This window comes from Tachyglossus aculeatus, chromosome 6, assembly GCF_015852505.1.
Source record: "Tachyglossus aculeatus isolate mTacAcu1 chromosome 6, mTacAcu1.pri, whole genome shotgun sequence".
Taxonomy (NCBI): Eukaryota; Metazoa; Chordata; class Mammalia; order Monotremata; family Tachyglossidae; genus Tachyglossus; species Tachyglossus aculeatus.
Window position 1 is genome coordinate 39,317,808 of NC_052071.1, and position 25,404 is coordinate 39,343,211.

Sequence of the window (25,404 nt, forward strand, 5' to 3'; positions counted from 1 at the left end):
TTTGGTTGGCGAAATAACAGTGTTAACTGGCCAAATAGATAAGGGGGCCTGAGAGCCTGTGACTATCAGCAGTTTAGTAGATAAGGCTGAGTGCTGATTGGTTCAAGAGGTACCAAAAGGGGAGCTATTTGGCAAAGCAGGTGGAGGCTCAGTTTGATAATAATAATAATAATAATAATAATAATAATAATAATAATGGTATTTGTTAAGCACTTACTATGTGCAAAGCACTGTTCTAAGCGCTGGGGAGGTTACAGGGTGATCAGGTTGTCCCACGGTGGGGGTGGGGGTGCGCTCACCATTTTCCTCCCTTCAACCTCCCTTCAAGGCCCTACTGAGAGCTCACCTCCTCCAGGAGGCCTTCCCAGACTGAGCCCCCTCCTTCCTCTCCCCCTCCTCCTCCTCCCCATCCCCCCCCGCCTTACCTCCTTCCCCTCCCCACAGCACCTGTATATATGTTTGTACGTACTTATTACTCTATTGTATTTGTACATATTTATTCTATTTATTTTGTTAATATGTTTTGTTTTGTTGTCGGTCTCCCCCTTCTAGACTGTGAGCCCACTGTTGGGTAGGGACCGTCTCTATATGTTGCCAACTTGTACTTCCCAAGCGCTTAGTACAGTGCTCTGCACACAGTAAGCGCTCAATAAATATGATTGAATGAATGAATCCCCATTTTACAGATGAGGTAACTGAGGCACAGAGAAGTGAAGTGACTTGCCCAAAGTCACCCAGCTGACAGTTGGCGGAGCTGGGATTTGAACCCAGGATGTCTGACTCCAAAGCCCATGTTCTTTCCACTGAGCCACGCCGCTTCGTTTATCATCATCATCATCATCAATCGTATTTATTGAGCGCTTACTGTGTGCAGAGCACTGGACTAAGCGCTTGGGAAGTACAAGTTGGCAACATATAGAGACAGTCCCTACCCAACAGTGGGCTCACAGGCTAAAAGGGGGAGACAGAGAACAAAACCAAACATACTAACAAAATGAAATAAATACAATAGATATGTACAAGTAACATAAATAAATAAATAAATAGAGTAGTAATAAATATGTACAAACATATATACAGGTGCTGTGGGGAAGGGAAGGAGGTAAGATGGGGGGATGGAGAGGGGGACGAGGGGGAGTATCTTCCCATAGCCCTCTCTACTCCCAATTCATTCATGGGGAAGATGGGAGAGGTTAAAAGGCACGACGGGATTCCTACTGCCTTCTGAAATGGCAATGGACAAGAGGAGAGGAGGGGGCCTGCTTGTGGATTTCTTTCTTTGTGGACCGGATACTTCCCAAGCGCTTAGTACAGTGCTCTGCACACAGTAAGCGCTCAATAAATGCGATTGATGATGATGATCATGGCACTGACGGTTTCGATTTCAGAGGTGCAGAACCCTCACAAAAAACTAATAATAATTGTTCTTGTTAAGCTCTTACTGTGTGCCAGGCACTGTACTAAGCACTGGAGTAGATACAACCAAATCAGGTTGGACACAGTCTCTGTCCCATGTGGGGCTCACGGTCTCAATCCCTATTTTACAGATGAGCCAACAGAAGTGTAATAATAATAATCATGAGGGTGTTTATTAAGTGCTTACTATGTTCTAAGCACTATGGAGGTTACAAGGCGATCAGGTTGTCCCACGGGGGGCTCACAGTCTTCATCCCCATTTTAATACAGATGAGGTAACTGAGGCACAGAGAAGTTAAGTGACTTAACCAAAGTCACACAGCTGACAATTGGTGGAGCCGGGATTTGAACCCATAACCCCGACTCCAAAGCCCGTGCTCCTTCCCACTGAGCCACGCTGCTTCACAGGCGTAGAGAGATGAAGTGACTTGCTCAAGGCCACACAGCAGACAAGCGGCGGGGCCGGGATTAGAATCCACGACCTTCTGAATCCCAGATTTGTGCTCTGTCGTCCTGGGTTTGGGGAAAGCCGAGAGAGATTGACTCTTTGGGGGGATTTGTGCCCATCGAAGCTTCCCCTGCCCCTTTGCTCTGCAGTGCAGTTGGCGTCCAATCAATCATCAATCAATCGTATTTATTGAGCGCTTACTGTGTGCAGGGCACTGGACAGTCCAGCAGGAGGCATCCCCCCCACACCCACCCAGGAGTTGCTGATGCCCCCTCTCCCCTCCCGTTTCCTAACCCGGGGTTACTTCAAGGCCAGGAGTGGGTAGGAAACAGCAATTTTTCCCAGATCTCTGCCTATCCCCTCTCTCTTCCTTCCCGGCCCCATGCCAGGGGCCTTCTTTGGCACGCTGCACCAAGTGGCTACTTAGGGGCATGTTCCCAAGCTCTCAGGCCCAGCAGGCTGTGCCCAGATCGACCCGGCCCCTGGTGTCTTTCCAGCAGAAGTCTGGCCTCCTCAAAAATCTCCAGTGGCTACCAATCAATCTGCGCATCAGGCAGAAACTCCTCACCCTGGGCTTCCAGGCTGTCCATCACCTCGCCCCCTCCTACCTCACCTCCCTTCTCTCCTTCTCCAGCCCAGCCCGCACCCTCCGCTCCTCTGCCGCTAATCTCCTCACCGTACCTCGTTCTCACCTGTCCCGCCATCGACCCCCGGCCCACGTCATCCCCTGGGCCTGGAATGCCCCCAATCCCTCTGCCCATCCGCCAAGCTAGCTCTCTTCCTCCCTTCAAGGCCCTACTGAGAGCTCACCTCCTCCAGGAGGCCTTCCCCCACTGAGCCCCTTCCTTCCTCTCCCCCTCGTCCCCCTCTCCATCCCCCCCATCTTACCTCCTTCCCTTCCCCACAGCACCTGTATATATGTATATATGTTTGTACATATTTATTACTCTATTTATTTATTTATTTTATTTGTCCATATCTATTCTATTTATTTTATTTTGTTAATATGTTTGGTTTTGTTCTCTGTCTCCCCCTTTTAGACTGTGAGCCCACTGTTGGGTAGAGACTGTCTCTATATGTTGCCAATTTGTGCTTCCCAAGCGCTTAGTACAGTGCTCTGCACATAGTAAGCGCTCAATAAATGCGATTGATTGATTGATTGATTGATTCCTCCCTTCAAGGCCCTACTGAGAGCTCACCTACTCCAGGAGGCCTTCCCAGACGGAGCCCCTTTCTTCCTCTCCCCCTCGTCCCCCTTTCCACCCCCCCCGAATCTTACCTCCTTCCCTTCCCCACTGCACCTGTATATATGTATATATGTTTGTACATATTTGTTACTCTATTTATTTATTTATTTATTTCACTTGTACATATCTATTCTATTTATTTTATTTTGTTAGTATTTTTGGTTTTGTTCTCTGTCTCCCCCTTTTAGACTATGAGCCCACTGTTGGGTAGGGACTGTCTCTATATGTTGCCAACTTGTGCTTCCCAAGCACTTAGTCCAGTGCTCTGCACACAGTAAGCGCTCAATAAATACGATTGATGATGATGATGGCCCTCCGGCCCTGCCCGCCTCAGAGGCGGTGGACCGGAGCTCCTGGCGCTGGTGCCCGCTGCCCCTTCCTTTGCCCATCTCTTTCTGTGAACCTCCCGGCCTCTCTGGGCAGAACTGGGGGCCCGGGCTCCTCCGCACCCCAACTACCAGCAGCGTGGCTCAGCGGAAAGAGCCCGGGCTTTGGAGTCAGAGGTCAGGGGTTCAAATCCCGGCTCCGCCAATTGTCAGCTGTGTGACTTTGGGCAAGTCACTTAACTTCTCTGTGCTTCAGTTCTGTCATCTGTAAAATGAGGACTAAGACTGTGAGCCCCCCGTGGGGCTACCTGATCACCTTGTAACCTCCCCAGCGCTTAGAACAGTGCTTTGCACATAGTAAGAGCTTAATAAATGCCATCATTATTATTATTATTATTATTACCACTGCTCTGCTTTTCATTCATTCATTCAATCGTATTTATTGAGCGCTTACCGTGTGCAGAGCACTGGACTAAGTGCTTGGGAAGTACAAGTTGGCAGCATAGAGAGACAGTCCCTACCCAACAGCAGGCTCACAGTCTAGAAGGGGGAGACAGACAACAAAACAAAACATGTGGACAGGTGTCAAGTCGTCAGAACAAATAGAATTAAAGCTAAATGCACATCATTAACAAAATAAATAGAATAGTAAATATGCACAAGTAAAACAGATAGAGTGATAAATCTGTACAAACATGTATACAGGTGCTGTGGGGAGGAAAAGGAGGTAGGGTGGGGAGGATGGGGGGAGGAGAGGAAAAAGGGAGCTCAGTTTGGGAAGGCCTCTTGGAGGAGGTGAGCTCTAAGTAGGGCTTTGAAGGGAGGAAGAGAGCTAGCTTGGCAGATGTGTGAAGGGAGGGCATTCCAGGCCAGGGGGAGGACGTGGGCCGGGGGTCGACGGCGAGAACGAGGTACAGTGAGGAGGTTAGGGGCAGAGGAATGGAGGGTGCGGGCTGGGCTGGAGAAGGAGAGAAGGGAGGTGAGATAAGAGGGGGCGAGGGGATGGACAGCCTTGAAGCCCCGAGAGTGAGGAGTTTTTGCTCTGCTTCTTGGTTCACTGCCTGACCGGACCCCTTCCTGCCACCTGGCGCAGGAAAGCTGCCTGCTCTGCCAAGCCTTATTCACTGCCCAGAGTTCTTATAATCCGTGACCTTAGGGGTCTCTGAGCAAACCCCCCCCCCCGCCGGCTCCTGCCTCTCGGGCAGTTGCAGCAGGCGTACTGGAAACGACAGCATCTTACCCATTTCAGAGGGGTCGGGCCATTATGCCAGAACTACTGTTGTGGATCTGGACCTGAGGGAGTAGGGTGGGCCCTGCTGCCCAGCTGACCCTACTGCCCCCTGCTTCCCCAGCTGCCCCTTTCCGTCACCCCTGCAGCTCCTCCCCCGGCTTTCATCCTCTTCTCACCCCACGTACTCCCTCCTCCCACCCCCAAAACATCCGACCCACCCACCAGCCCAGCAGCTGAACCCAGGAGTTCAGGCAGAGGCCAAGCCCAAGGAGTGGAAGGGGTTAGTGGGGCAGGGGACCAGGGCACTTGAGGACTTTCCCAAGAACCGGGAGGCAAGAGGGGAAGCTGAGCTGGAGGCCTGGAGTGACAGCCATCCTTTCTCCAAGGTCTTGGCTTGGGCTGTAGAGCCCAGGAGTATGAAATTCCAAACAGCTCCCCTCTCCAGAGAACAGTGCAGGCAGGAGGCAAGCTCTCAAGAAAGGGCGCTCCCCTTTCTCTCCTCAGCCTCCCTCCCCTCTCCCATCCCACCCCCTGAGTTGCTGGTATTGGCTTTGAGAGAACTCTTCTTAAGGTTGCATAAGAGAAGCAGCGTGGCTCAGTGGAAAGAGCCCGGGCTTTGGAGTCAGAGGTCGTGGGTTCAAATCCCGGCTCTGCCAATAGCCAGCTGTGTGACTTTGGGCAAGTTACTTCACTACTCTGGGCCTCAGTTACCTCATCTGTAAAATGGGGATGAAGACTGTGAGCCCCCCGTGGGACAACCTGATCACCTTGTAACCTCCCCAGCGCTTAGAACAGTGCTCTGCACATAGTAAGTGCTTAATAAATGCTCTTATTATTATTATTATAAGAAAAACCTCAGGATGTCGGAGTCCTTTGGAGGTCATCTAGTCCAGCCCCCAGCCTCTAGGCAGGGGCCTAAGCCCCACCAGTCCGATGGGGCTGGGCCTTGTCTTCTGGGATCTTCTGTAGGTGGTCTCAGGGGTGGGCTCCCTGACTTGGAGTCTCCCAGTCCCTGGGAGGATAGCCACTCTAGTCTCCAGGCCTGGATATTCCTGGAGGGCAGGGTCCAGTGTGTGCTCTAATGGGGACTCCCGGGGGGCCCAAACCAGGCCTCTGCCCCCATCAGCAGGCTCTCAATGAAGCCTTGATGATTACGTTTTCCCCAAGGTCTAACCTCAATCCCTCCCGCTGCAGTTGCAATCCATTTCTACTAATCCTCTGGAGATGGAAAGAGCACGGGCTTTGGAGTCAGAGGTCAAGGGTTCAAATCCCAGCTCCGCCACTTGTCAGCTGTATGACTTTGGGAAGTCACTTAACTTCTCTGTGCCTCAGTTACCTCATCTGTAAAATGGGGATTAAGACTGTGAGCCCCACATGGGACAACCTGATCAATCAATCAATCGGATTTATTGAGCGCTTACTGTGTGCAGAGCACTGTACTAAGCGCTTGGGAAGTACAAGTTGGCAACATATAGAGATGGTCCCTACCTAACTGTGGGCTCACACCATGTAACCTTCCCATCACTTAGAACAGTGCTTTGCACATAGTAAGTGCTTAGTAAATACCATCATTATTATTATTATGGAGGCCTGAGCCCTCTTTACTTAAGGTCTGGCTGTTCTCAGACTTCTCTTCACCTACTTCTTTCCCTGTTTATCAGAGTAGGACCGACTCAAGAGCTCTTGGGAGCTGAGCTGGGTTGGGGGGCTCCAACCTTCTCTCCCTAGCTGGGGGAAGCAAGAAAGGGAGGGAGGGCCAGTGAGTTGAGATGCCCAGAATCTGTTTCCAGCTCTGCCCTGACTGGCTGGGTGATCTTAGGGGAGTTGCTTCCCCTCTCTGGGCTGCTTTGGGGTCTCCCTCCGGAGCTGAGCAGGGGAAGCTGTCACTCACAGCCTGGTGGGGCCCATTGCAGAGCCCTTTTTAAGCTTGGAGGAGAAGAAGGAAGAAGAGAAGGAGGAAGAAGAGGAGGCAGGAGGCGTCCCTGGGGTCGGGCCAGATTGCGCGGTCCAGGAGGAGCAAGAAGCCCCCTACCCAACCGAAGAGGAGTCGGGAGCAGCTTCTGCGGATGTGCCAGTGGATAGGCCTGCTGCCAAGACTGGGGGGGGGAAGCCCCAGGGGCTCCTTGGGTCTTGGGCACCTGGAGCCGGGGGCCTCATTGGGTGGGACAGGAGAAGAGGAGGAAAAAGAGGAAGTGGAGGAGGAAGAGGAGGAAGAGGAGGAGGAGGATGGGGGCATTTGTCTGGAGGAAGAGCAGGACAGCAGCCCCTTGGGCTCTGTGGATGACAGTGATGGGGGAGCCCGGGGTGGCATCCTAGGAGCAGAGCTCCAGCTCCTCCTTGAGCTGCACCTCTCCCAGCTCAGAGCCTCCGAGGGGGCCACAGACACCTCGGTAGCGGGGATCACTGACACCCCTGGGGTAGGCTCCCCTGGGGCGGACTCCCCCGGGGTGGGCTCGGCCAGGGCAGGCTCCCCTGGGGCGGACTCCCCCCGGCCTGATGGGGATCCCGACAACCTGGGGGCCCAGCCCAAGCTCCCCAGGAGCAGCACCGAAGGGGAGCTCAGGGATCAGAGCCCAACTCGGAGCCATGCCGAGGGGCAGGCAGGGGGCTGGGGCCGGCGGGGGGGCCGGGAGGCTGTCTGGCAGGCCGGCCTGAGTCCGGGCCTCCGGGGTGGGGGTCGCTCTCCCCTGACGTGGCTGGACCCTGGGCTTCAGCAAATGTTGGAGACTCACCTCCTGCAGCAGCAGCAGCAACTCCTGGCCATCTGGGAGGAAGAGGAGGGAGAAACTGAGGCACCAGGCTCTTCTGGGGCCGTGGCACCAGACCCCCACAGCCCCCCTTGGCCCCAGCTGGATGCTGTCCTCGAGGAGCCAGAGGTGCAGGAGGACAGGAGTCTCCAAAGTGATCAGGAGCAAGGCAGTGGGGCCCCGAGGAGAACACTGGGGGCATCTGAAAGGCCCCCAGGCCTCACCAGGGTAGGCTGGGACATTAAAGAGTTCATGTGCCTGCCCCCAGAGAGGACAGGAGGGCTTGGGCCAGAGGGGAGACCCGGAAGGGCTGCTGGGGACTGGAGCTCCCTGCTGCCACCCCCGGGGCCCGCCCTGCCCTCCAGTCCTGGGGGAAGCCAGGTCCCAGAGGAGACCGTGAGGACCCAGGCCATAGGAAACAGGGACACGAGGGGTGGGACAGGGCAGAATGGGGTGGAAGGGGATGATGTGACAAGCGGTGAGGTTGGCCTGGTCAGTGACCAAGGGGAGCCGGTGCTAGATAGCATCCTGGCACAGGGATATCCCTGGATGGCCAGTGGCCCGGAACAGGGGCATCCTCAGGTGGATAATGGGCTGGCACAGAGGCATCCCCAGATGGACAGTGACCTGGAACAGGGGCATCCTCAGGTGGATAATGGGCTGGCACAGAGGCATCCCCAGATGGACAGTGACCTGGAGCAGGGGCATCCTCAGGTGGATAATGGGCTGGCACAGAGGCATCCCCAGATGGACAGTGACCTGGAACAGGGGTATCCCCGGATGGACAATGGATCAACACGGGAGCATCTCCAGGTGGACAGTGGGCTGGCACAGGGGCATCCCCAGATGGACAGTGGGCTGGCACAGAATCATCACTGGATGAACAGCAGCACCTCGGCACCAGTGAGGGAGGAGTCCGAGGGGGACACTGGCTCCATTGGACCTTCCCAGATGGAGGAGGAAGTGATGAGTCATCAGGGCACCAAAGCCCCTGCCCAGAAGGTGAGGCTCACCCCAACCCTCCTCCCCACCCCCATTCCAGGACACCTGGCTTCCCTGGCCTTCTTCCCCCTTCCTGACCCTTCATGGCTCCCTGGTTTCTCTGTCCCCCAAGAGATTGACACTGCTGCCCCTCAAAAGCTGTTCCTCTGACGGCCTGCCTTGCCTGCTCACCTCTGCCCCGCCCCCAGCCCCCAGGTTCACCCTGGGAGCAGCCTGAGCCAGATGCAGGGCGTCCGGTGATGGACGCTGGGCCGGCCAGCACAGAGTGGGGTCCTTGGGGCAGCGGGGCTGGGGGCTGAGAAGCTGCGTGTTCCCTCCACCCTCAGGTTGGGCACAACTGGATGGAGGAGGAGCAAAACCGGGGCTGCCTCCCAGCAGAGCTGGGGGGTCTGGAAGCAGGGGCACCAGAGGAGGCAGGGAGCCCCAAGGAGGAGGAGAGGAGTCCCGAGGAGCAGACAAGCAGAGAGGATGGAGGTGAGCGGCCAGCCCCCGGCCTGGGGTTTGGGGTGGAGGGGAAGCCCCTCAGGCTTGTGGAGTCAGCAGATTCTGGGACCCCTGGTAGGCCCACCTCTCCTCCTTCTAAACAGGGCAGGCTTGGTCCTGGCCCTCGGGATGGGCTTGCTGGGAAGGAGCAGGGGAGGAGGCTCTCTTCCCCTGGGGTCCTGGGGCTTTTCTGGGGTTGGGAGAGGAGGGGATTGGCATCGTGGTGATTGGCATGCAACTCACTGTGGACGAGGGCCCGGGCAATCTCATCTAGCCCCTGCACCCCTGAATGCCCCAGGGGTTCATGAAGGGACTGGGCCAGTGTGTGCCTCAGTGTGCAGGAGGGGCGGATGTGTGTGAGTGTGTGTGTGTCTGTGTGTCTGTCTGTCCGTCCATCCAGCTCCTTTCTGAGGAGTTGAGCCTCAGAGGCTAGCAATCCTGACTCACTGCTCCTTCCCAGGATAAACACCCAGGCCTGTCCCCACTCCCCCACCCCCACCCCGGCTACTTCCTTATGAGGACAGGAATTTTATCTTGGCCCAGGCTGCGCTGGGACAGGCTGACCCCCGGGCATCGATGCCAACGGTCAACCCAGGATGAACACGGTTCCTGGTCCTGCCCCGCAGAGCCCTCTGGTCGCTCTCCGTCTGACCCTGCTCCCCGCAAGATTTCCCTTTTTCCAGGCTTTTCCTTCCCCCACAGCTTCCCACTTCTCCTAACTCCCGGCCTCTACCCCATCAGCCCGTATTTCATCAGCCTCTACTCCTGGAGTTGGCTCCTTCCTGGCATGGTGGTGGTGGCTGTAGAGTAGCCAGGCATCAGGATGTCTACTGGACAGTCTGGTTTTCCGCTGGTCTGTCCTCTGCCTGGTAGTGTGTGTGAGTGTGTTTGTGTGTGTGTGCACGCGTGCGCACATGTGTCCACACACCTGTTAGTTGGGGGCCAGAGAGTGAGGGGCCGTCCCGGGAGCCCGGGGGGAGGCCGGCTGGCCAGCACTGAGCAGGGGGCAAGGAGAGGGGGCTTCGAGGTGGGGGAGGGCGGCCCTTTCCCCGACCCCACCCGTTGGTGCCAAATTGTCCTCTCCCAGCGCTTAGAACAGTACTCTGCACACATTAAGCGCTCAATAAATACGACTAAATGAAATGAAATGAATCAGGAAAGGCGTGCCTGGTATTCTTGAGGTAGTGAGGGAAAGAGGACTCTGGGCCCCTCCTTTTCCTTCCTGCCCCCCCAAACTCTCCAGTTTTGTGTGGACAGTGGCAAGTGTTTCTGGCCCCTCTGCTCCTGTTTCGAGGGTGAGGCTGATAAAGTCTGACAGCTCCTCCCCCTGAAATCTCTAAGACAGAAGTCCAAGCTGTGGGAGGGAGGGAGGGAAACAGAGAGGAAGGGTGGAAGGGGGAGCAGTGACTGGAGAGAGTTATGAATGATTATGTGGCTCCCCATCGACCCTGAGCCTCCTTGCGACAGGTGTGGATGGGACGGCTAGGTGGCTAGCCTGCCTTGGGACTGGGGCCCTCTGTGCTCAGATGCCTGGAGTGGTCCTGAGGGCTGGGGACTGGGAGCTTGGCAACTGGGAGGAGTGGGGCTGGATGGTTCACTCCCTGCTCCCAGTATGCTCCTAGTATGTTCCTTGTATCTCTGACAGCTGACCCATTAAGCTGGAGACTTCCAGAGTGGGGTCCCCTCCAGCCCCTGGAGAAGATTGCTGCTGCTGCCCAAGGCCTAGAGCTGGAAGAGGAGACCCTGCTGAGGTGAGAGAGCTGCCTGGCCCCTGCTTCTCCCCTACCTTCTGATGCCCTCACCCTTTCCACCGCCTCCCCCTGGGCTCCTCTCCCTCTGGAGCCCTCATCAGGGGGGTCGTTTTCAAGTGTTCCCCACAGGAGGAGGGGGATTTTTCACCACACACCCCCTTGGCACCACCCAAAATCCTTTCCATTTCCCGACAGTCCCTCCCCACCGTGTGTACCCAGCCCCCAATTCCAACCGTTCCTTCAGGTCAGACACACTGAGAGCCCCCGTCCTAGCCCCCCTTTTAGACTGTGAGCCCCCTGTTGGATAGGGACTGTCTCTATATGTTGCCAACTTGTACTTCCCAAGCGCTTAGTACAGTGCTCTGCACACAGTAAGTGCTCAATAAATATGATTGATTGATTGATTGATAGTTCAGTCTCCACACCCCGATTTCCTTAAGGTCAGTCAATGGTATTTATTGAGCGCTTCCTGTATGCACAGCACTGTACTAAGCACTTGGGAGAGTACAGTACAGCACCCAACAAGCCTACAGTCCTTCCCATTCTGGGGCCGAGAGCTGATCCAGGCTGACATCCGTCTGCATGTTTTGCTGCGTAGAACAGTGCTTTGCACATAGTAAGTGCTTAACAAATGCCATCATTATCAGTACTATTGTTGTCTGTTTCCCCCTTCTAGACTGTGAGCCCGTTGTTGGGTAGGTACCATCTCTAGATGTTGCCGACTTGTACTTCCCAAGTGCTCTGCACACAGTAAGTGCTCGATAAATACGATTGAATGAATGAATCCAGGTCCCCTGCTCTGACCCCCAAAGAACCCTGGCATCCCGGCTCCCTGGCTGGCCCTTCCCCATGACCCTCTCTTCCCTGGGGTTGGGATCCGTGCTGGGGATCCCAGAGCTTCCGTGTCTCTGTCCAGTAGCCCCAGGCCAGGAAGCATCACTGCACAGATGCCTGGAGGAGAAAGGGGGAAGGAGGAGAGGCGAGAGCCGGGAAACCCCAGGACACCGTCACCGCTGCCACCATCGCCACCACTGCAGCAGCTGCTGCTCCCCCGCAGCCTGTCCATCCCCGAGAGTTTTGCGTACGGCGGAAGACAGGAGCCGGGCGCCCAGGTGAGAGGCTGCGGGGAGCCAAGGCAGAGGTGGGCGCTGGGCCCCGGCCCACCACCAATCAATCAATCAATCAATCGTATTTATTGAGCGCTTACTATGTGCAGAGCACTGTACTAAGCGCTTGGGAAGTACAAATTGGCAACACATAGAGACAGTCCCTACCCAGCAGTGGGCTCACAGTCTAAAAGGGGGAGACAGAGAACAGAACCAAACATACCAACAAAATAAAATAAATAGGATAGAAATGTACAAGTAAAATAAATAAATAAATAGAGTAATAAATATGTACAACCATATATCCATATATACAGGTGCTGTGGGGAAGGGAAGGAGGTAAGATGGGGGGATGGAGAGGGGGACGAGGGGGAGAGGAAGGAAGGGGCTCAGTCTGGGAAGGCCTCCTGGAGGAGGTGAGCTCTCAGTAGGGCCTTGAAGGGAGGAAGAGAGCTAGCTTGGCGGATGGGCAGAGGGAGGGCATTCCAGGCCCGGGGGATGACGTGGGCCGGGGGTCGATGGCGGGACAGGCGAGAACGAGGCCTAACGGTGAGGGGATTAGCGGCAGAGAAGTGGAGGGTGCGAGGTGGGCTGTAGAAGGAGAGAAGGGAGGTGAGGTAGGAGGGGGCGAGGTGATGGACAGCCTTGAAGCCCAGGGTGAGGAGTTTCTGCCTGATGTGCAGATTGATCGGTAGCCATTGGAGGTTTTTGAGGAGGGGAGTAATATGCCCAGAGCGTTTCTGGACAAAGAAAATCCGGGCAGCAGCATGAAGTATGGATTGAAGTGGAGAGAGACACGAGGATGGGAGATCAGAGGTGTCGTCCCCTTCTCTCCCCAGGTGGAGCCCTGGCTGCGGGCCCTGAGGGGAGAAAGCGGTGCCATCCGCAGGGAGGGCCGCGCCCTGGTGCAACAGCTGCAGGAGTTGCGGCGGGAGCTGAGAACCCTGTCCAGACCTCGCAAGGCGGTGAGACTCCTTGAGCCCTCCCTTCCCTGGGGTCCTCCCGCTTCCCACCGTGGCAGAGTCAGCCAGTCAGTCAGTCGTATCTATTGAGTACTTACTGTGTGCTAAGAGCTTGGGAGGTTAGAGAAGCAGCGTGGCTCAGTGGAAAGAGCCCGGGCTTTGGAGTCAGAGGTCATGGGTCATGGTTGACATATGTTCCCCCTGACTTTGAGCGTCTTTTGCAAATTAGAAATTAACTGCCAATGATCAAAAAAAATTTTTCCCTTTTAGACTGTGAGCCCACTGTTGGGTAGGGACTGTCTCTGTATGTTGCCAACTTGTACTTCCCAAGCGCTTAGTACAGTGCTCTGCACTGCAGTAAGCGCTCAATAAATACGATTGATGATGATGATGATGGGTTCAAATTCCAACTCCGCCACTTGTCAGCCGTGTGACTTTCGGCAAGTCACTTAACTTCTCTGTGCCTGTTACCTCATCTGTAAGATGGGGGTAAAGACTGTGAGCCCCACGTGGGACAACCTGATCACCTTGTATCTCCCCGGCGCTTAGAACAGTGCTTTGCACATAGTAAGCGCTTAACAAATACCATCATTATTATTATTACAATTTAGCCGACTATAACAGACACATTCCCTGCCCACAGTGAGCTTATAGTCTAGGGGGCAGAGGGTGTGGAAAAGGGGGCACCTGATCCCAGCCGATGTTCGGTGACTAGACACCAAGTCCCCGTTTTATAGATGAGGAAACTGAGGCCCGGTCACGCAGTAGTGGCAGAGTGGCCCACTCCCAGGGCTAGGCTCTTTCTGCTAAGGCCACACTGCCTCCCTTTGGCAGCACTCAGAGGAGGCTCTCCATGTTGGCAGCCTTCCCATCTCCCAAACCTAACTCCGTGAACAGGAATCCTGGCCCCAGCTCGCTCACGAAGCAGCCCAGCACCAGCCTAGCTCCTCCTGCCAGGTCTGCAGGGGCACCACGACCCGTTCAGTTGGCCGTCGCCGGCCTCAGGAGAGGGAGCCCAACTCATTTTGGGGTGGAAGAGAGAAGCAGGTCTCTCTATGAAGTACTGATCAGGGTCAGTGCTAGCACCCCAAGCCCTCCCAATTGCAAGGAGGCATCCAAGCTGCCTCCCTGCTCCTAGCCAGGGTTGTCCCTCCTTTCCTGGAGGCCGGCCGGGCCCTGGGGCAGCATCCAGTGGCTCTACTTCTATTTATTCTGATGACTTGACATCTGACCACATGTTTTGTTTTGTTGTCTGTCTCCCCCTTCTAGACTGTGAGCCCGTTGTTGGGTAGGGACCGTCTCTATATGTTGCCAACTTGGACTTCCCAAGCATTTAGTACAGTGCTCTGCACACAGTAAGCGCTCAATAAATGCGATTGATTGATTGATTGATTGATTGGAAAGAGGGTCACAGCCCTGCCAGGCCCCTGCTCATTCCTGAGAGAGTTTCTCTTTGGCAGGGCACTGTTGGAATTGCCGAAGGGCCCACCCGTGGGTGCCAGGTGTCCGGCAGAAGAAGCGGATGGGGCGGGCTGGCTGCAGCCCAACTCCAGCTTCTCCATAACCTTATTTGGGTAGGGGAAGGGGCCGTGGGCCAGAGGCCCACAGGGGTTGACTGGTGATCCCAAAGGAAAGAGTCAGGAAAACCCAGGGCCGTGCAGGGGAGCACCTAGCCTCGGCAGGGAGCCGGGAAGGGCAGGGAGTGCACCTAGGGGGGTGGCAATTGGCAGCTGAAATGTACTTTCCAAGTGCTTATTACAGAGCTCCGCACACAGTAAGCGCTCAGTAAATACAATTGAATGAATTCCCCCACTCCAGGACCCCCAGGTAGGCACGCTGAGCTGCACAGCTCTGGTCTTGGGGAAGACCCCACCCTAAAGCCCAGACTGGAGGGGGGTCTCCAGCATAGGGACGGATGGGGACCGGCGGGTCCGACCACATTGGACACAGCTTGAACTTGGAGCTTTGGGTGGATGGTATGGCTGGACCCCCAACCCACCCACCCCCGAATCCAGGGGGCCTTTCCCAGCCACCTGACCACTTAGGAGCTGACATTTCCCTGGCACAATAGCGACAGCATCCCGGGCCTCTTCCTGCCCGCAGCTATCTACGTATAGTAATAATAATAATAATAATGGCATTTAAGCGCTTACTATGTGCAAATGCCAACCACTCCTCAAGCCTAATTTTTGAATGGCCACACCCACCCGGGCCTGGCATGCACAGACTGGGCTCCAGGTTCCCAAGAATTGCCCTGGGAAGGGAAGGGAGAGATGGATGCAAGAAACTGCCGGAAAAGGGGTGGCAGGAGAATGGGAAAACAACAATATGAAAAAAGTTACATAGGCAGTGTGACCTAGTGGATGGGGCACAGGACTGGCAGTCAAGGCGGCGGAGGGCTAATCCCGACTCCGCCACTTACCCGCCGTGTGACCTTGGGCAAGTCACTTCATTTCTCTGGGTTCCAGTATTTTCATCTATAAAATGAGAATTCAATACCTGTCCTTTCTTCCCCTTAATAATAATAATGTTGGTATTTGTTCAGCACTTACTATGTGCCAAGCACTGTTCTGAGCGCTGGGGTAGCTACAAGGTAATCAGGTTGTCCCACGTGGGGCTCACAGTCTTCATCCCCATTTTACAGATGAGGGAACTGAGGCCCAGAGAGGTTAAGTGACCTGCCCTAGCTCACACAGCTGACAAGTGGCGGAGCCAGGATTAGAACCCACGACCTCCGGCTCCCCAGCCCGTGCTGTTTCCACTGAGCCACGCTGCTTCTCTAAGTTTGTATGAGGCCCACATGAAAGGACTGTGTCCAACTTGATTATTTTACCTACCCCAGTGCTTGACATAGTACTTAACAGATACTACTAATATTATTATTAATTATTCATTGTCATTATTACTCTAACCCCCACTCCTGGCGGCCTGTGGGATGAGGCTCTCCCACAACCCGATGGGATGGGCAGCTGTGCTGACTCCAGACTAGGAATTTCTGGGCCCAGGACTGGAGAGGTGGAGGCCCTCACCTCACTCTCCATTCCTGCTCTGGGTTTGACTTGCTGCCTTGGCCAAGTGCTTCGTGGTTAAGTGACTCACAGGCTGCTAAGAACTAGGTTAATAGGATAATTGGGAATCAATTAGTGGAATACCCTGCCTGGGGCTCCGTTTTTCCCCTATCAGCTCCAGCCCAATTATGCTACAAGGCTAAGACCCCCAGCACACCCTTGGGATCGGACCAGGTGGGCCCTGAGAGAGGGCATATTTGTGCCCGTATGAGGTTTGGGTGCCTAACCACTCAAAATTTTAGTTGCGCCCACAATCCCCCATGTGAAAGCTCGGAGGTCTGTATTTGTGTGCATACACATTCATGCATACACTGGCCATTGATGTGTACGGGGAAGCAGCGGTAGCTCAGTGGAAAGAGCTTGGTCATGGGTTTGAATCCCGGCTTCACCACTTGTCAGCTGTGTGACCTTGGGCAAGACACTTAACTTCTCTGTGCCTCAGTTACCTCATCTATAAAATAAGGATTAAGACTGTGAGCCCCACGTGGGACAACCTGATTACCCTGTATCTATCCCAGTGCTTAGGACAGTGCTTTGCACATAGTAAGCACTTAACAAATACCACTATTATTACTCACTTTCAGGGACCTTACACATGACTGCACTCACTCTGAGACACCCTCAGGGCCCTTATCTTTCCCGACCCCTGCCCCGGGGCCCGACCTATCTTTGAGGGGAGGGAAGGACATTGTCTCCCAGATGTATCTGGGTGTGCCCCCTGGGGACTCCCTTAATTTAAATAATAATAATAGTGGCATTTATTAAGCGCTTACTATGTGCCAAGCACTGTTCTAAGTGCTGGGGAGGTTACAGGGAGCTCACAGTCTTTTAATCCCCATTTACAGATGAGGTAACTGAGCCACAGAGAAGTTAAGTGACTTGCCCAAAGTCACACAGCTGACAATTGGCAGAGCTGGGATTTGAACCCATGCCCTCTGACTCCAAAGCCCGTGCTTTTTCCACTGAGCCACGCTGCTTCTCAAAGTGGCCCAAAGTGGGAAGAAGAGAACTCCTGACCCAACCCGCCGTTGTCTGAACCCAGCCAAAACCCAGGCTGCCATGCCAGGGGTACAACCCTCAGAGCTTTGTGCACACCCCCGACCATTCGTTGTGGGCAGGGAATGTGTCTGTTATATTGTAATAATAATAATAATGATGTCATTTGTTAAACGCTTACTATGTGCAGAGCACTGTTCTAAGCACTGGGGAGGTTACAGGGTGATCAGGTTGTCCCACGAGGGGGCTCACAGTCTTCATCCCCATGAGAGAAGCAACGTGGCTCAGTGGAAAGGGCCCGGGCTTTGGAGTCAGAGGTCATGGGTTCAAATCCCGGCTCTGCCAATTGTCAGCTGTGTGACTTTGGGCAAGTCACTTAACTTCTCTGTGCCTCAGTTACCTCATCTGTAAAATGGGGATGAAGACTGTGAGCCCCCTGTGGGACAACCTGATCACCTTGTATCCCCCCCAGCGCTTAGAACAGTGCTTTGCACATAGTAAGCACTTAATAAATGGCACCATTATTATTATTATTATTATTATTATTATTATGAGGCCCAGAGAAGTGACGTGACTTGCCCAAAGTCACACAGCTGACAATTGGCCGAGCCAGGGTTCAAACCGACGTCCCCTGACTCCAAACCCCGGCCTCTTTCCATTGAGCCACTCTGCTTGGTACAGTGCTCTGCACACTGTAAGTGCTCAGTAAATATGACTAAGCACACGCCTACACAGCCACCCACAAATCCATGTGGCATCACAAGGTCCTTGCAGTTGTGCAATAAGTACAATATTGTGCACATAGCGACCCTAAACATCACTGTAAAAACCCATTTTCAAGTGCACGCAGAATTGCTCTAGTACCCAGACGTCCGGGGTGAAGATGTGGGTGGGGGCTAGACTGTGCTCCTGCCCTCCCGGCTGCCCCAGCCCTGTCAACTTCTTCATTCCCCGCTCCCTGGGTGTGACAGGGTGGTCACAGCGGATGGAGAAGTGAGCCCCCTGTATTTCTACATGGCTTCTCCCCGCCCTTTGGGGTTTCACACACTCTGTAGCATGATGCCTGGCCCGCCCTGTGGTTTTCCAAGCGCCGCCAGGCTCAGGGGCCGAGGGGCCACAGCTTCTCACACTCACCCCCACCCCGACAAACACACACACACCCTCACACAGATACCCACACAGAGACACACAGACACACACTGAGGTGGGGGTTAGGGGAGCTTCCCCACCCAGCAGATCTAGGCTAGTGCTCCCTAAATCCTGACGTAATAGGGCTTGGCAGGAGTTTTTATTTTATAATGGCACTTATTAAGGGCTTACTATGTGCAAAGCACTGTTCTAAGCGCTGGGGAGGTTACAAGGTGATCAGGAGTTGGCTCCTTCAAACAGACCCGTGGCAGGGAGGGAGGACACAGAGACCTCTTCTTCCCCCACCTCCAACCCCAGAGAGCCAGATTTCACCCTTCCTTGAGAGAAGCCTTGCTTGCTTGAGAGCAGCAGTGTGGCTCAGTGGAAAGAGCCCAGGCTTTGGAGTCAGAGGTCATGGGTTCAAACCCCGGCAGCGTGGCTCAATGGAAAGAGCCTGGGCTTTGGAGTCAGAGGTCATGGGTTCAAACCCCGGCTCCGCCAACTGTCAGCTGCGTGACTTTGGGCAAGTCACTTCACTTCTCTGGGCCTCCGTTACCTCATCTGTAAAATGGGGATTAAGACTGTGAGCCCCCCGAGGGACAACCTGATCACCTTGTATCCTCCCCAGCGCTTAGAACAGTGCTTTGCACATAGTAAGCGCTTAATAAATGCCATCATTATTATTATTCCCCTTTTGACCCTCCCTTCTGCATGTAGCCCTGGGGCAACAGCGGGGCCAAGAAGCAGCGTGGTCTAGTGGATAGAGCACGGGCCTGGGTGTCCAAAGGTCATGGGTTCTAATCCCAGCTCTGCCACTTGTCTGCTTGGGTACGTCACTTCACTTCTCTAGGCCTCAGTTCCCTCATGTATAAAATGGGGTTTAAGATGGTGAGCCCTGTGTGGGACAGGGACAGTGTCCAACCCAATTATCTTGTATCTACGGCAATGCTTAGAGCAATGCCTGCCATATTGAAAGTGCTTAACAAATACCATAATTAAACATCCCTGAAAGAGGGGGAAAAACAGAGAGGGAGGCAGATGCCTAAGCAACTTCAGAGCCTAGCCCCAGTAGTTGCTGGGAGAGGAGGCACTGTAGGCCCAGGATGGGATTGAGAGGGTAGTTTTAGCCCCCAAAATGCCCTCTTCCCTGACCCTGCCCTGGGAAGGGGCCAGGGATTGGCTTCCTTTAACCCTTCAACTACTTTAGGGCCAGGGCAGATCCCCCTGCAGCTGCCCATCCCAGGTCCCCGCTCAGTTCAGGTTCTGTGGGGTTAGGAGCTGTAACTACAGTTTCCTCCTCCTGCTCCCATCCCCCCAGGCCTGGATTCCACAGGGGTTGACGTAATGGGGCTTGGCAGGAGCTGGCTCCTTCAAACAGTCCTGTGGGGGAGAGGGAGGGCACAGAGGCCTCTTCATCCCCCACCTCCAATCCCAGAGAGCCAGACTTCACCCTTCCTCTTTTGGTAGCCCCCACTGCCTGATTTCCCAACTCCAGCACTGCCCTGGGCCGGCTGGGCTGGCTGGGCTGGGGTGCCATGGCCCAGAAGAGTTTTAGGCCGGCCGGGAGTCTGGGCCACCAGGCTGTTGGTGGATGAGGACCAGAGAGGGTGGAGAGGGCAACCCCAAGGACCAGCTTCTCTCTACAAGCCCGGGGACAGGACAGGATCTGGAGGACTGGGAGGGGCTGGGGGAAGCAGGAGCTCAAGAAAGGCTGCTTCCTCTTCCCCCCTCCCAGGGGGAGGGGAAGGAGAAAACCTCCAGAGGCCATCCCCTCCTGGCCAGGGTTAATTAATATCCGTCTCCCCCTCTAGACTGTAAGCTCTTTATGGGCGGGAAATGTGTCCGTTTATTGTCATAGTGTACTCTCCTAAGCGCTTAGTACAGTACTCTCTATACAGTAAGCGCTCAATAAATACAATTGACTGACCGACTGACAGGGTCCTCCCACTGAAGGGCTCTTGTCTCCTGGTCTTTGGCAGAGAGGAGACCAGCTGATAATAATAATAATAATAGCATTTATTAAGCGCTTACTACGTGCAAAGCACTGTTCTAAGCGCTGGGGAGGTTACAAGGTGATCAGGTTGGCCCACAGGGGGCTCACAGTCTTAATCCCCATTTTACAGATGAGGTAACTGAGACCCAGAGAAGTTAAGTGACTTGCCCAAAGTCACACAGCTGGCAACCGGTGGAGCCGGGATTTGAACCCCTGACCTCTGACTCCAAAGCCCGGGCTCGTTCCACTGAGCCACGTTGCTTCCCCAGCCACGCTGCTTCCCCAGCTGATCCAGACGGTTTCCTGACCCCAGAGGGTCCCGGATATGCAGGCGCAACCCTTGGCCAAAGGCTACCCTGAGGCCTGGAGAGTTGATTGTATCTTTAAATGGTTTTTGTTCAGTACTTACTATGTGTTAAGTGTTGTTTTAAGCTCTGGCAAGTCAGCCTGGCCAGATACAGTCCCTGACCCACATCCTGCAGCTTTAAGTCTAAGTAGAAGGGAGAGCAGGTATTGAATCCCCATTTGGCAGTTGAGGAAACTGAGGCACGGAGAAGTCACGCAGCAAAGTGGGATTAGAACCGAGGTCCTCTGGTTCCCGGGCCCATGCGGGACCTATCAGAGGCCTGCTGCCCTGCTGGGGTTGAGCATGAAGGGAGTTGGAGACTGATCTGTCTCCCCCTTCTAGACTGTGAGCCCACTGTTGGGTAGGGACTGTCTCTATATGTTGCCAATTTGTACTTCCCAAGCGCTTAGTACAGTGCTGTGCACACAGTAAGCGCTCAATAAATACGATTGATGATGATGACGATGATCTGTCTGGGGGCTCTCGTGGAGCCCTGATGGGCGGGACCCAGACTCCCCCACTTCCCCCATCAGGTGAAGGGAGAGGATGGACATTGGGGAGGCAGCCGCCCTCCGGCCCCAACTCCCACTGCGGGCACCTGTGAGCCCCCAAACTGCCAGCGTGCCCAGCCACGAAGTGGGCAGGCTCACCCAGCACCGCCCCGGCTCTGAGACTAACATAAACACAGTCAAAGCCAGCTAAACAAACAGGCCCCGGATTGCAGAGAGCAGGCCAGGGACCAAGTTGGCGGGGAGCCCAGAGCCACAACCAAACCCCTGCTCCTCCCCTCCCCCCAGCCTCCCCACCCCATCACCTTTCCTGTATTCAAATCTCTACTCCCAGGACTTTCAGGCCAGCTGTCCCTGAGCTCCCGGGACCCCAGGTGGCCTCCTCCCCCAGCACCAGCAGTCAAGCTTTAGGGAGTCAAAAGGGGGTTGTTGGGTTCTCAAGCATGTGCTTAGTGTGTTGTTAGGATGACATGTGAGCTTAGGGGGAAGGGTGTTCGTGGGGCTGAGTGTTGGGAGGATGCAAACTTATGGAGGAGTGTTGGGAGGATACAAACTTATAGGTAAGGGAATCTAGGTACTTTCCCCCACCCCGTCCCACAGACCCTGAGGGGTCCAGCATTGTGGGGTGGAAAAAAGAGGGGGAGGGAGGGAGGATTTGAGAGAAATAAAGATAGAAGAGAGAATAAAGAGAGACAGAGAGAGGGAGGAGGGAGAGAGAGGAAGCAAGAGAGAGAGAGAAAATTGGCAGAGTCTGGGAAAAAAATCCCAAATGATTTCAGAGGCCAAGAATGAAGCACGTTCGTTCAGTTTATTTCTGTCTCCTATCTCTCCCCTACCCCCACTCCTGCTTCCCATTCCAATCTCCCCTTCAGCTTCCCCAAATGTCCAACTTCCATTTCCTCCCCCATCCACTGTACCCACTTCTCTTGGGTGATTTCAGAGAAGGGCTGTAGCCGTATGACCTTTGCCCCCCACCAGGTGACCTGTGGAAGCCTGAATGAATTGAGGGGGGGGGCGTGTATTGAAGGAGGGGGAGGTCCCTGTTTCTCGGGCTGACTCATTCCTGCACTTAGAGCTCCATGTTAGGATCTAGGAATTGTGAAAGGCCTCTTTTTGTTCCTTGGGGAGAGGAGAGAGATTGCCGAGGTGGGACCAGCCCGGGCTCCGGCCTGAGGAATCAAGATGTCTGGATGCCTCACCAGCGGGGGAGTTTTTTTTATCAATATCCCACTTTTTGCTGATCGGGTATTCTTCTCTGAGGCCCAGAGAGGAAACTTTGTCGGTGCCCTTGATGAGGCATTTTCTTACTCTGAGGCGAACTTTATTGACCGAAAGTGGTTGTTGACCGTGTTGTCCGCTGGGATTCTCCGTGACAAAAGCTTTTCAGTGCCTGGCTCAATGCCGGGGATGACAGTGATGATGCCGATGACATTCCTGATGGGAAGCTTCACTTTCTGTCTGGGAAAGGGAGGGATCTGGATGTGGGGCCAGCCTGGGGCTTTTGGGAGAGTTGGGAGGGGTGCTGAGCCGCCCAGGCTTGAGTGGTTGGCATCACAGTGGGCTAGGAGTGACTCTGTGAAGGGAGAGGCACCAAGTTACTCACCTCAAAGCAGCAAGAGATCATCATCATCATCATCAATCGTATTTATTGAGCGCTTACTATGTGCAGAGCACTGTACTAAGCGCTTGGGAAGTACAAATTGGCAACATATAGAGACAGTCCCTACCCAACAGTGGGCTCACAGTCTAAAAATCATCTAAAGATCATCTGCACTGAAAGAACAAGAAGCAGCTTGGAAAAGAGCACAGGCCTTGGGTTCTAATCCTGACCCCACCACTCGTCTGCTGTATGACACTAGGCAAGTCACTTCACTTCCCTGTGCCTCGTTTATCTCAACAGTGAAATGGGAATTGAGACTGTGAGTCCCAGCTCCACCAATTCTCAGCTGTGTGACTTTGGGCAAGTCACTTAACTTCTCTGGGCCTCAGTTCCCTCATCTGTAAAATGGGGATTAAGACTGTGAGCCCCCTGAGGGACAACCTGATCACCTTGTAACCTCCCCTGCACTTAGAACAGTGCTTTGCACGTAGTAAGTGCTTTATAAATGTCATTATTATTATTATTATGTCCAACCTGATTATCTTGTTCTACCCCAACTCTTAGTGCAGTGCCTGGCACATGGTATGTGCTTAATAAATACCTTAATTAAAAGAGAGATGGGGCCTCCAGTTCCCGCTCTCACCACTTCCCACAGTCCTTGCTTCCCAGCCTGGGGGCTTAGCCCAGGGGAAAGGGTCTCACCATGCTTGGGGCAGGGGTGGGGCTCCAGGCCGGGCTGCTGACTGGCCTGGGTGTGACTCACGGCCACTGTTTGTCCAGTTGCTGTGGAGAGGGGCCCTCTCAGGCTCACTTCCTGTTTTTCTGGGGACTCCTATCTCTGGAATGCCAGGAGAGAGTTGGGGGGGAACCGGGGGGAAGCGGCACACGCAGAAACATAGAGTCCAACAGAGGCGGAGGCTGGAAAACAAAGAGATGGAGACAAAGAGACGTAGAAATAGTCTGAAACACGGCAAAATTTCTCCCCGGCTCTGATGGTTTTCCTCACTCCTATTCCTCCTCTGTCACTTCCCCCTATTCCAAGCCATGCCCAGGATGCTGGGAACTCTTCCTTCGGAGACGATGCCTCTGTGCTGTGCATGAGTGCGCCTGTCAGTCTGGCCCCAAGTGTCAGGCCATCAGGGAACAGCTCACGCCTCAGAGTTTAAAATAGCAGTCAGGCGGATGGTCACTGGACGGAGACCTTAGGGTCCTAGCTGTGGTGGACAAGTGTGCACGTGTGAGAAAGAGGGAGGGAGAGAGAAAGAGAGCTTGAATGGGAGGCCATATGAAGGCCTGTGAATGAGGGCTCAGGTTGACAGGGTTGACAAACGAACAGGTCACTCCCGCATACAAAACATTTCACCTGTTCTTCACCCAGTGTACTGGGCCAGAGTTATAGGGGTCCATGGGGAAATCCCATAGTAGCCACCAAGTACTAGAGGAAGCTTCCTCAGAGCAATTCCTGGCTAATAGGAGGTGGTACAGTGGGTGGAGCCTAGCCCCTTCCAAAGATGGCTCAGATTGGGTCGGGGGCTGTGTTTGGGCCTTCAGGTGGGGGCTCTGTCTGGGTGGAGATGAGGAAAGATCTGACGAGCCACGGTTTCTTTCTCCCCACACGCACCCGCTTCTTCTCTCCTCAGCTCCTGAGTGACATCCTGGAACAAGGTCTCATTGCGGCCACTGGAATCCTGCTCTTCTGGTGGCTGACAGAGCAGCTGGGCTGAGGGACTTGATTCTGAGACAGTTGCGGCTTGGCCTCCCTATCTTTCCCGCAGCAGCGGTTGGGGAGCGGCGGTGGAGGAGGCCGGGTTTCGGTGGGTGGGGGAAGCTCCCCCAGGGCTTCTTCTGGAGCTCCTCTCCCAACTCCCTCCATCCCCAAGCTCATTGGCTCCCAGAGCCTGGGCTGAGTCAGGTGTGCCTGCCTGCTTGGCAAAATGGAGGGTGTGGGCTCTGGGCAACCAGAAATATTTCCCAAAATTCCTGTCCGGTCTCAAAATAGCTGTTGGTGCCAAGGCCTGCGGCTGCCCTATCACCCGGTAAAACCCTTCATCCTGTCCCCATCATTTCCTGCTTTTCCCTTCCTCTAGCCCCAGGCTTGTAGGGAAGGATTTTAGCAGCTGCCCCTACCTTCCCTAGTCTTCAAAAGGGAGTTGGGCACTAAGACCCTTCCCGATCTGCCTGGCTCAGGGGAGTGATCACTAATCAGCATCACCCCCAGCATCACCCACAGCAGCTTAACCTGTCGAGGGCCTTTCGTTATCAGCCACAAGGCCCTGTGGGAATGACAAGCGGACAGGGCTGACGGGCTAGGAAGTTGCTCATTCTCCTCCCCCTGTGCCTGCACTGGGGACCTTGCCAGCCTCCAGCGGAGGGAGGGAAGTGGTTATGGCTGCTCAGGGTGCCAAAGACAGCCGGGGTGCCAGCAGCCTGCTTATCACCGCCGTCGGCTCCTCGAGCATTCCGGGACTCGAAGCCAACAAGCTCTCCCGGCCCCTTCTGCCTCTTTCACTGTGCAGGGGGCAGAGGAGTTGGGAGAGGACACAAAAGTGTGTTGCTGTTTGACTCCTCTAAGGGGAGGGAAGGCAGCAGAACCTTTTTTCTTCAGTCCAACTGTCATATTGTTCTCTCCCAAGTGCTCAGTACAGTGCTCTGCCCACAGTAAGTGCTCAATAAATGCCACTGATTGATTCAAACCCCAATTCCTTCCCTCCCTCCATCTCCTAGTCTTTTCCTCCTGGCTTCCAGCTCTCCAGCTCCTCAAACTGCTCAGGCTCCGCTTTGATGCCTGCCCATCTGGATGCTATCTAGATACAGAGGAACCTGTTCCAGCCTGCTTCACCTCCTTGAATCAGATTGATCGATCAATCAATCGGTGGCATTTATTGAGCACACACTGCGTGCCAGAGCACTGTACTAAGTGCTTGGGAGAATATATCAGAGTTGGTAGACATGTTCCATTCCCATAAGGAGCATACAGCGGAGACGTTAAAGTAAATTATGGACTGTGTACCTAAGTGCTGAGGGTGGAGTGAATATCAAGTGCTT

At 54.4% G+C, this 25,404-nt stretch overlaps 1 protein-coding gene across 2 annotated transcripts; it reads left to right on the plus strand.

Annotated features, from left to right (window-relative positions):
* Positions 1-7,367: 7,367 nt before the first annotated feature.
* LOC119929874 lies at positions 7,368-25,404 on the plus strand. Of its 2 annotated transcripts, none has more exons than XM_038748213.1 (6): positions 7,368-8,417; positions 8,744-8,891; positions 10,546-10,651; positions 11,568-11,763; positions 12,597-12,722; positions 24,000-25,404. In XM_038748213.1, the coding sequence occupies exons 1-6, from the start codon at positions 7,386-7,388 to the stop codon at positions 24,081-24,083; spliced, it is 1,692 nt and encodes a 563-aa protein (XP_038604141.1). In that variant the 5' UTR covers positions 7,368-7,385; the 3' UTR covers positions 24,084-25,404. The 2 variants fall into 2 exon arrangements, with proteins under 2 accessions (XP_038604141.1, XP_038604142.1); XM_038748214.1 differs by having other exon boundaries at positions 11,571-11,763.